Here is a 12088-nt window from a genome sequence, read left to right on the forward strand (position 1 = left end):
GGGGGTGGATTGCACCACATGACAGCAATGTGAACTAACTTTGTCTTGTTATAAAAAGGTCAAATTATCTGATATTATTGCTCAACACTTTTTTCTTCATATTGGTTACACCATATGATTTTAATTTGGTGGACAAAATTACTAATACATAACATTAATTATAGTAAAGCTGTTTTGTTCTTTTCTATTCTGTTATATTAAAAGGTTAAGCCAAGCTACTAAATAAATCATTATTTTAATGAGGCTTTTTTTCTTCATGATATTTCTTTTCTTTACAATATTTGGGCAGTTATACTAACCTGGCAGATAGTCCCCCCTTAAAAAATATCAAAATAAATTTTAATTCAGGAATTTAAAACATTTTAATCACAGAGGTGTATTCAAGTTATTGTATGTATGAATTGAATTGTTAATGCATTCTTTAATATATTGATTGACCCTGACAAAGAAAGAGCATCATGTCATTGACCCACAAACCAAAAACAAGAAAAAGCTTAAAATGATTTACCACCTGAAGAGGAATCGCTAGGGTTCATGTTGAGGTAGTTACTCAGGTAGGGAGATATAACCATGTCCACTAGCCTCTCGAGTAGGAAATACTCCTGCGTAGGACCATTAGGCTCATGAATGCCCTGCCCAACAAAAAAAAAGAACATCATGAAAATAAGGCTTCAAAACAAAGAGGTGGCATTCACTGCTGGTAGATGAATAGTTAAATATCTGGGCTCAATCCCAAAACAGCTGACAAGTGGGAGTAAATGAGGAACGGATGACGCATTAGTGTGCTTCATCACCATTATGCCCTTAAGCATGACACTGTATCCCTGTGGTACTCAGCCTTGTTCTGGAACAAAGCTGACAAATTTATTTTGTATGGAGGAGCCATATTTGAAAAATGAATGCTGGGTCAAGGTGCTTGGTTTCATGGAGGCTCTTCAAATCTCATCTGAGATTACAGCAGCACAAAGCAGATCCGTATATATGTTCCCACACCAGCACTCAGGGAATGCTCTCCTAATGTTCATTTATCTTCATATCTCTGCTTCATATTCACACCTGTGCGTTAAAGGGGTCATATGATGCGATTTCAAGTTTTCCTTTCTCTTTTGAGTGTTACAACTGTTCGTGCATCGATAAGATCCCTAAAGTTGCAAAGACTAAAGTCTCAAACCCAAAGAGATATTCTTTATAAAAGTTAAGACTGGTCCATGCCCTCCTAAAACGCCTCGTTTAAACACGCCCCCACATGTCTACGTCACGATGCGGGAAGATTTGCATAACACCGCCCAAATGTTCACGCAAAAAAAGAAGGCGTAACTTTATTGTTGCTGCCACCGCTTAGCGCTTGTTGTTTGTTGTTTCTCCGATCACAAATGCAGACATGGTTTTATGTTTACGCGGCACAATGCAACGCAACACGTAAAAAGACGTATAAGTCAATATAGTCAGTAATTATGTCCCCACTGGATGCAACAAATGCCTCGTTTATAATGGGTTTTAATGTTTTTGTCTCGTCGCTCCGGCCGGACAGGGCATCACAATATGGTAAGGGCATAACATTTCCGTCACACGCTTGAGGTATTCGGCCAATCACAATGCACTGGATAGCTGGCCAATCACAGCACACCTCGCTTTTCAGACCGATGAGCTTTGTAAAAATCTACGTGTTTCAGAAAGGCGGGGCATAGAGGAGAAACATTAATGTACAGTATGTGGAATTTTAATGTGGAAATGTGTTTTTTGAACCTTAAACCGCATAAACACATTTCATTACACCAAATAATGTTCTTTTTTTAGCAACGTCATATGACCCATTTTGCATATGTATGCATAACATTTATGTCTCAGTAGTTGATTTTTATTAAAATCGATTTCAACTTTTTTTCTTGTGTCATTTTAGTATAATTTATACACTATTATTGTATTTTTTTAGATTTTGAATTTAGCTTTTATTTTTATATTTTCAGTTTTCATTTAGATTTTTAGTATTTTTGTTACATGCTTGTCATTTTAATTTTTTTCCCAAAATATTTCTATTTAGCTTTAATTTTTTTAAATTTTATTTTAGTTAGTTTAGTACTTCAACTTCAAGTTATTTTATATCAATTATTTGCAAAAGGCAAAATTTGTCATTTTCAAGTTTTATAAGTTTAATTTTTCATATATTATTTATATTTGTTATTATTGTATTATTAGTTTTACTTTTAGTTAACAATACAATACAGATATGAAGGTCAGGCCTATATATCTTTTTATATATAAACTTTCTGATATACAATTTTCATAATTTACCCTGACCAGATTTTCAATCTAAAAATATGAAAATAACCATAAAAATATTATAAAATTTTTAGAATTATCAGGATGTGAACAGAGATATAATAAACACAAACAATATTTTTATTCAATATTTATAGTATGAAAAATACTTATAACACAAAAAAAGCTTTTGCCTGCTGGATGTGTTCACTTTATCTATTTTTTTGCTGAAAATTATTTATATATATTTTTTTTTTTACACAAACTAACTGTGTCTCAGATGTGGCATCATTTCCACAACAACCAATATTTTTTTCCCCTGAACGTTTTATTTATTTATTTATTTTCCAAATGTTACTGTACTTGGTTACCAAGGAGACAAGACAACAATGTCAGTGAAGGGTGTGAGATGAAATATGAGAGACTTATTGTGCTTATTGACTTATTGTGCATCCTTTCTGTTCAAACCACCAAATTAATTTGAGCATTTTTGACAAATAAAATGCTAGTTATACAACTATCAGGACGAAAAATGTTTAAAATGTAATTTCCATCACAAAATTACAGATGTGGTGGAAATGTTCATGATGCGTCATAAAATCGGACATTATTACTGCACAAATGACCTAGTGAGAGCTCACCTGCAGGATCAGCAGCATCTGTGTGATTGGAGGAGGATATGAGGAGCCCTGAAACATGTTCTCCACAGGAAGCTTTAACAGAACCATGTTCCTGAAGCCTAGCAGAGCCATTTGCCTCACAGTCAACTCCTGACCCTAAACCAGCCAAAAAACACCAATCCCCATAGTGTCGGTAACTCGACGCCGACCCACTACTTTGAATGGTAGGTGAGATCATTTTAATACCTGCACGGGGTAGAAAATAGCTTGAAGAGTTGGCAGGATGTCTGTGAAAAACCTCACCCACATCTCAGACAGTGCTTGAAGACGACTTTCATCTGGGCATGAGAAATGAGACAAGAATGCAAGGAGCGATTGAATTACATCTGTATAAAACCTTATTAGAGCTCACGCAGGCCATGAAATGCACCAATAAGACCTATAAAACGGGTTCAGCACTCACCGTTATGAAGCTGAATCTTCTCCAAAATATACGTCAGACCCTTATTCAAGAGCTGATCCTGGATGAAATGAGTGATGCAAGTACTTAAAGGAATATTCCAGGTCAATTACAAGTTAAGCTCATTTGACAGCATGTGCGGCGTAATGCTGATTAGCACAAAAAAGAATTTCCACTTGTCCCTCTTTTTTCTTACAGTGAAGCACTTAGAATGAAAGTGAATGGGGTCAGTTTGTAAATGTAAATTTGTAAATACTTATTGTTTCAATAGTATAGCCACAAGATATGAACAATGTGAGAGTTAACATGATATAGTGTCAAAAAAAATGCTTACTAACATTTTGCTATAAACCATAAAACCCTAAAACAACTGTAAAAATGATTTAAACACATTTACAACTCAAATAATACATATTTTAACATAAGAATTCATGTTTGTGCTTTTATGAAATTAATAGCTTCGCATTTGTGACCCTGGACCACAAAACCAGTCTTAAGTCGCTGGGGTATATTTGTAGCAATAGCCAAAAATACATTGTATGGTCACAATGATTGATTTTTCTTTTATGCCAAAAATCATTAGGATATTATGTAAAGATCATGTTCCATGAAGATATTTTGTAAATTTCCTACTGTAAATATATTAAAACTTAATTTTTGATTAGTAATATGCATTGCTAAGAACTTCATTTGGACAACTATAAAGGCGATTTCCTCAATGTTTTGATTTTTTTGCACCCTCAGTTTCCAGATTTTCAAATAGTTGTATCTCGGCCAAATATTGTCCTATCATAACAAACCATACATCAATGGAAAGCTTATTTTCAATGGAAAGCTTTATTCAGCGTTCAGATGATGTATAAATCTCAATTTCGAAAAATTAACCCTTATGACTGGTTTTGTGGTCCAGGGTCACATTTCTGCTTGTAAACACTTCAAAAATTGGCCCCATTCACTTCCACTGTAAGCGCCTCACTGTAACCTTGATTTTTTTTTTTTGAGAGAGAAAAAAGGAGGTATAATTGAATCCACAAACACTGTCAATCAAGTTTCCTAGTTAACAGGGTACGTTCTCAGATAACGTTCTGGTAAGGTTCACTCAAAGTTATGAACAAACGTTCTTCCAGTGACAATTAATAGAATGTTATTTAAAGTTCTCTGGTCTTTAATAACATTCTCAAAATGTTAGCACAAAAACATTTTATACAAATATCATTTATTCATAATTCTTTTTTTTCCTGAAACGTTTTAGTTGGATGTTCATCTAACGTTTTTTCAATGTTAATACACGTTTCAGAATGTTCAGAGAACATTCACTAACAATTCCATAATGTTTGCAAAATGACAAAATGGAATGTTCCCTTAACGTTTGTACAACAAAGAAAAAAAAAAGTTTTTAAAAATGTTCAAAGAACATCAGAAATACAGTTTTCTGAACTTACTGGGTATGTTAGCAAAACATTCTTTAAATATATTTTTGTTAGCTGGGTTGAACCTGGAATATTTAGGTTTTTTAATTTCTAATTAGAATAATTTCATAATAAATTCAACAATTTTTTGTAATTCTCTTCATTATGTATTCAGGACTGAAAATACATTTTACCTGAAAGTACTCAGTGATAAATGATCCCAGTTCAGTCCTCAAAAGCCACCTGATACAACAGTTAAAAGCTCAGTTAGTCACACCCACCCTCATAAACAAGAACTTTTTACTTTTTCATTAAAAAAAAGAAAGAAAAAAAAGTTGTTGCCTGCCTGTACAAAACTCACCACCACAAAGCTAGGGTGTTGCGAGTGGTTGACAATTGCTTGCTATGTGTTGCTATGTGGTTGTTAGTGTATTCTGGGTCATTGCCTACTGGCCTGAGTCAAAAATCTCTAATCTTAAATTGAGATCAGTGTATAGGAAGTGAATCGAGTACATGGCTGCGGATCTCTTTATTACTTTCTTACCTTATGCTTTCATTCAGGTTATAGAGCTCATTGGCTTGTAGCCCACCACCTTGGAAGACTTTAATTACAGCCGTTTGAACACTGTAAAACAGAAAAGACTCAGTTTGGGGAGAATTCACTAAACTAGTGGCCTGACCGCTGATTTGCAATCTAAGAAAAGTCTATGCAAAACATCCCTTTATATGCATAAAGACTTTGCAAAAACATGTCAAAATCCAGCAATATCACCTGCGTGAGGGAAATTCTCTGTTTTAATGTCTATAGTCAGCATTTTTGTCCACTTGCCAGTAAACTTTCATTGCCCGTCGACCAACCGACCACTTCTGACTAACATCCTGCTCTACACTTCCTGAGAGAGGGGCAGCAGAGGTCCCATTTCCATAAGGAAGTAGTAAAGGCAAAAGCTGCTGTCTGCTTTCTTCTCTAATGCTTAATAATGTGTGTCTCTAAGGGGGTTTTCCCTGAAGACTAAATATAGCAAGCAAAGTGTGAAATCATATATGAAAAAGCAAGGTTTCACTTTTGAGTCAGAGGTACAGTGACTGTAAACATCACTCTTTTGACTTTGAATTTATTCAAAAACAAACAAACAAAAACAATACAAATACATTTCATGCATTTCTACAATGACTTCTACAGTCACCTCTATACGTGAGAATGTTTTTAATTTCTGAATTAAAACTCATTTTGATGTTTTTTTTTTTTTTTTTTTTTTTTTTTTTTTTTTTTTTTTTTTTTTTTTTTTTTTTTTTTTTGGAGGCATTCAGCCAAAAAATACCAACTACTGTCCTGATATCATAATGAAAAAAAAAAAGACAAAAAATAAATTTCTCATTAAAGAATAAAATTGAAAAGAAAACTAGTTTGGCATAATAATCTTTTTTTATATTATTATTTCTTACAAATAAATATTTTAACAAAATGGCTACAATATTTATTACTATTTTAGAAACTTTTGCCCACCAAATCAAAGTTCAAAAAAGGAAACTTGTCAATGAGTCTCTTAAAATATTTACATTTTTGGAACTTTTTATGACAAGATAAAGTTAATTCATGTTGTAAAATGTCATATGGTGTGACTACCCAAAAGTGTAATAATATTTATGAATTAATAATGCATGATATTTGTTTAAAAATACATTTTTCCTTGAAACTTTTTGAAAATAATGATTAAGATGTGTATATTTACATGTATTTAATGAAAATATGTTATTACTTTTACTTGATGGTTACTTGACCGTCAGTAGATATAAACTTTTCTTGAAAATTGTATAAAACCCATATGAAACCAACATAAAACAGAGTACATTTCTAATAAATTAAATGTGTATGTAAGACAATTTAAGTTTAATTCAGGTTGTAAAATGTCACATGGTGCCCAAAAATAGTAATATTTATAAAATAATTATTCATGCTATTAGGGAATTCCCCTTGACAAATTATATTTAAAAAAAGTTTTTGGAAAATAATGATGTGTACACATGTATTCAAGGTGTAAGGAAAATATGTTATTACTTTTTACTTGATGGTTACACCACATGACATTTTTTAAGTCAAATTAATTTTTTTCTTGAAAATAGTATACAAGTTTTTCAAACTCACATGAACTTGCCACATGTTTTTTACGACAAGATAAGCTTAGTTCAGGTTGCAAAATGTCATGTGGTGCAACTCCCCAAAATAATTAATATTTATGAATTATTACATCATGATATACGGTACGGTGCAAAAGTCTTAGGCATTAGTATTTTCCCCAACAAAAAATGGTTTTAAGCCAGTTATTTTTTAATAACTGGCTCCGTTTTTTCTGTTTCTTCATGTAATCCCACACAGACTGGATGATGGTGAAATCCGATCTCTGTGTGGAGCACTGGCTGTTGTCAGACTCCTTGTGCATACAAAAATCTCACTGAATTATTACAATTAATGGCAAAAGGAATGCTTGGAAATGTAACCTGATATTTCCTACTGACACACTACAGCAAAAGATATAAAAATAACAGGCTTAAAACCATTTTTTGTTGGTGAAAATACTAATGGCCTAAGACTTTTGCACAGTACTGTATGTATAAACAAAACTGACTTTGGAAAATATAATACATTTTTTTTTTCAAATTTTATGATTAAATAATGACAGATTAGTCATCTTTGAACGAACTTTACCTTTAAAAAAAATCTCTGTTGTGTCTATAAAAACCCCTCAAATATCATGGCAATTAATGAAACAATGCCTTTTCTCTCTCTCATCTTTGGGAAAGGGAACCACCCACCTGTTCCAAACACTGGCGTTGGACAGCTGCAGTGTTGGCGAGCTGGCATGAAAACGGGCGAGGTCGGACAGTACGGGCGAGCTCATGAAACGGGGTCTGGGCTTTCGGAATGACCCCATGGTTTAGTTGAGATGAGGACAGGCACGTGCTAGAACAAATGTCAGAGATGAAAAGTCACATTACAGGCAAAACCTCCCACAGGGTACGCCGAAAGGGTGACGCAAAGAATGCATGAGACAACCGCAAAAGGCAGTTGTTTACATGGTTCAGCTGCGGTGACTCATTTATATCGATGTCTGTGTCATATTGAAAGCCACACAGAACGTCTACGATACAAATAAGTATACTTCCTTTCATGTGCAGCCTGACACGAGACTTCCTGGTGAACCTATGGCTGCGCTCCACTCACGCACAGAGGTATCTGATAATCGCAAAAAGGCAGTTAGGATGCAGTTAACCAGATGCCTGTATCAGATACTGACACGTTCAAACAGCGCTCATCTTAGTTTCCTTTGCACAAATGCTTCCCAGAATTCTGACTCAAGCTGTCTCGTTCACAAGCTGCACCCTTGATGGCATCATAACTTGATTACACACACATCTGATACCAAATGTAAACTTACATATTTATCACATCTGCCTAATAATAGGTTGAATCAGTTCCCACACTGACAAAAACACTGTAGCAACGACATCAGATGGCGCCCCGAATCTGTTCCATTTGCTGCAAGAAAATGAGCTCATTCACAGTCTAACATTCGCAGCAATCATGAATGAAAATTTTATGCATCCATACTCACCATCTGCTAATTAGGAGGCCAAAAACAAGTCAGACTCCCGCTGCAGTTGATTCACTCTATGCATATTTTGCATGAATTGAGCTTATGGGGCGCCTCTGGTCATAAATCACACTAACTAAGACATCACACTTCTGCCCGGCTCCTTAAATATAATCTCATTCTTTCAGTTCTGGTATATTAATTTATTCACCAAGTGAATTAGGACTTGGGTTGTCTGGTGAGATGGTTGACTGGTGAACTTCAAATAACAGACATGAGCAAGTACTCAGACCAGCTAGGTAATGCAATTAAAGCTGCAGCATCTCAAAGCATGACCCGAGGAGAGTAAACAGCCTCATTTATCATCCGCGTTCAACTGCTGACCTGGCTTAAGTACATTAAGTGGACTCTCAAAGTCGACGTCAACTTTTGGAATGCCCGTTTACACTGAGAACAAGAACTATAACTATAAATGCACCAGCTTTAAAGATCTGGTGAATTTAAAGCATGTGTATGTTAATATAATTATCGTTCATGATGTTAACATGCCTCTAAAGTCTTGTTCTAAAAGACCATTTACGCAAATTAGGATAAACGTAAAGTTTAAATAATCGTTCTAATTCTATGAGAACAGTTAAGTCCAGACTCAAATGGCAGACTCAGAGCTCACGCGGGTTGCCAGATTAAAGGGATAGTTCACCCAAAAATGAAAATTCTGTCATTAATTACTCACCCTCATGTCGTTCCAAACCCGTAAGACCTTTGTTCATCTTCGGAACACAAATTAAGATATTTTTTATGAAATGTGAGAGCTCTCAGACCCTGCATAGACAGCAACGCAACTGAAATGCTCCCAGACAGAAATGTAGCAAGGACATCGGTAAAACAGTCCATGTGACATCCGTGGCTCAACTTCAGTTTTGCGAAGCTACGAGAATACTTTTTGTGTACAAAGAAAACAAAAATAATGTTCAACAATAACAATAATTCAACAACTCTTCTTCCCTGTGTCACCATCTTCCACCATTTTGGAGAGTACCACGACGCATGTGCACTTTATCCCCTGAACGTAAACAACGCTGATTACGTCGATTACACTCTTGGGAACTCTCCAAAATGGCGGAAGACGTAACTCGGGGGAGAAGAATTGTTAAATAATAATGTTATTTTAGTTTTCTTTGCGCTCAAAAAGTATTCTCGTAGCTTCGCAAAATTGAAGTTGAGCCACTGATGTCACATGGACTGTTTTACCGATGTCCTTGCTACGTTTCTGGACCTGGGAACATTACAGTTGCGTTGCTGTCTATGCAGGGTCTGAGAGCTCTCAGATTTCATCAAAAATATCTTAATTTGTGTTCCGAAGATGAACGGAGGTCTTACGAGTTTGGAACGACATGAGGGTGAGTAATTAATGACAGAATTTTCATTTTGGGGTGAACTAACCCTTTAAGGACATGCAACAGGAATGAGCACAACTGACAAGGGAAGGCGATGAGCCTTAAGCCTCATACACACCGGGACGATTATCGCGCGCACTTATCGCCAGCGTTTTTCGGCATGTCTTGTGTGTTCATACCCAAGCGATTTTCGCTGGCGATGAGCTGAGTGAACGTGCAAATTCACTCCCTGACATTAGATGGCGCTTAATGAAAAATACCCCGGTACACATCGAATCCTAATTGATCTGCAATTCCTCTCCATAACAACTCCCTCTTATCGAGATTTTTGTAGTCGCTGTCGCGTTTGTCATAAAGCCCTTTGTGTTCAGACACCAATGAGACCAGCAGCTCTACATTCATCTTGCCTCGATGCTTCTTCTTCGTCTACTTACTTCCTCTTCGTCGTTAGGTATCAATGTGTGCTCAGCAAGACCGTTTTGTGCTTGAGCGCCACCAAGTCATGTTTTACTGTAACTTCAGCAGCTCCAGGCACGTGAACAAAAGCGCCAATCTCATTGGTCGGCCAGTTTTTAACGCGGCGCGTCAAACCAAAAAAACGAGCCCGAGGCGTTTTTTAAAAATGACGCTTTTACGCCTGGCGTTTTGCGCGCCGGTGTGCACACTCACATTGGCGCCCTTTGTTTAGTCACAAAGTGTTAAACGTCGGCGACAATTGCGCGCAATATTCGTCCCGGTGTGTACAAGCCTATACACTGAAAATGTATGTAAGTTGTTTTAATACGCCTCTGGTCATAGAGCTTTTTATATGCCTGCCGAGGATTTTTAGGTCGGGTAGAAACTTAGATCTCTGAATTAGTCCATTTGCTGGCTTCCATGGCTGCAATACATTGTGTTTTCAGTGAGCTGGCAACCCGGGGTGTCAAAATACTATTGGGTAAACTGGCAGTGGGCGGAATCACACAGACCAAAACAAAAACAGACATGCTGACACGGAATGCACATTTCAAAGAATAACTAGCTGTGGTTGTTTTTCTTAGAAACAAGTATGTGACCTCAGCATGTTTCCTAAATATTGGCGAACATATTATGGTATTTTTATGCTTCAGTAATAAGTGAGTAAGTCACCCAAAAGTGAAAATTCTGTCATATTAACTCACCCACATATCATTCCAGTCCTCTATGACTTTTTTCTGTGGAACATAAAAGAAGATATTTTGAAGAAGATATTTTTTGCAAATACACAAAGTATTTGGCGTCCAAAATAAAACTGGTCCCCACTGACTTTCATTGTATGGACAATGAGACATTTTTCTAAATATCTTCTTTCGTGTTCCACAGAACGGCACAAGGGTGAGTAAATGATGTTAATTTTGGGTGAACTACTCGGTATTTTTTCCATTAAGTAAAATGCAAAAATTGTTTCCCCGAAGGTACCTATAAATTAATGCCTAAAAACGTTGTCTAGGTAGGTAGCTCCCAGTTATGTCGTGGAATCTCTACAGCTGGGTTCTGCAACTATAAAAATGAGCTTTTCTCTGTAACACTACATTAATAACATTCATTAAGAACAGTATTGCTACATTATATTCATTAGTTACAAAGTTAGAAATTACTGGTTCAAAAGTCATTAAGTTCTACACGTTTCATTTATCCTCTCTACAGATTATCTGGAGTATCTTCAGGGACCTCCAGGATCTACAAGTCGAGCGGCTACTGAGCAAATGTTTCACTTACCAGCTTGTTCTTCTCAGTCCTAACTGAGAGTTAGTTTAGGCACATTGTAATTTCCGCGTCCGTTTTCACACATTTAAACGCTCAGTGCAACTTCGACAAACGCTACCATAACAACCCATAGGCTACTCTTAAAAACAAAACTTCAACACTCAAGCCCCGTTTGTCAAGTATTCAATCGGGTGAGACAAGAAATCAAGATGCTCCGCTGTGAAGCGCCCGCTGTGGGCGGTCCATGGGAGGAGTTTGCTGCAACTGTTTCACACATGCAACAAGTGTGTAGTCCGAGTCATTTTCGCGAACCGGTTCTTTCGAACAGCTCGGTTCAAAAACATAACAGTGATTCTTTTCCGTCATGACGTCATTGCGCCATCACGAGCAGCACATTTTGCTGTTTAAGTTTCCCGTCAAAGTTGAGTGATTATTGGAATGTGTCCCTGTTCACTTCAGCTCATGAACACAAAGTCAGTTAGAAACAAAATATAATCTATATATAATATGATAAAGATATAATACATAATGCAAAAATCAATTTTGCTTGGTTGGAACAGCAGCTACGCTAATTATGTCTCTATTTGTTTCTCTGTTTCTGCTGGGATTGACATCCCGTGGTAAC

The 12088-nt window shown here is 36.1% G+C and overlaps 1 protein-coding gene across 3 annotated transcripts in view; it reads right to left on the reverse strand.

The window, feature by feature from the left end:
* Positions 1-11699, reverse strand: part of LOC107716737 (proline-rich protein 5-like) — a 14783-nt gene extending 3084 nt beyond the window's left edge. The window contains exons 1-9 of one of the 3 annotated variants that reach the window (XM_016523277.1): positions 11476-11699; positions 10899-10931; positions 7563-7710; positions 5293-5373; positions 4943-4991; positions 3343-3400; positions 3126-3217; positions 2901-3035; positions 509-632 (exon numbers count right to left, since the gene is read on the reverse strand). In XM_016523277.1, coding sequence (XP_016378763.1) covers positions 509-632; positions 2901-3035; positions 3126-3217; positions 3343-3400; positions 4943-4991; positions 5293-5373; positions 7563-7681 — 658 coding nt within the window. In that variant the 5' untranslated portion in view covers positions 7682-7710; positions 10899-10931; positions 11476-11699. The remainder of the gene's footprint in view (positions 1-508; positions 633-2900; positions 3036-3125; positions 3218-3342; positions 3401-4942; positions 4992-5292; positions 5374-7562; positions 7711-10898; positions 10932-11475) is intronic. The other 2 variants (XM_016523278.1, XM_016523276.1) reach the window with 2 other exon arrangements.
* Between the last annotated feature and the right edge of the window lie 389 nt (positions 11700-12088).

The sequence above is a fragment of the Sinocyclocheilus rhinocerous genome, unplaced genomic scaffold, assembly GCF_001515625.1.
Source record: "Sinocyclocheilus rhinocerous isolate Xijiao unplaced genomic scaffold, SAMN03320098_v1.1 scaffold1201, whole genome shotgun sequence".
NCBI classification, from domain to species: domain Eukaryota; kingdom Metazoa; phylum Chordata; class Actinopteri; order Cypriniformes; family Cyprinidae; genus Sinocyclocheilus; species Sinocyclocheilus rhinocerous.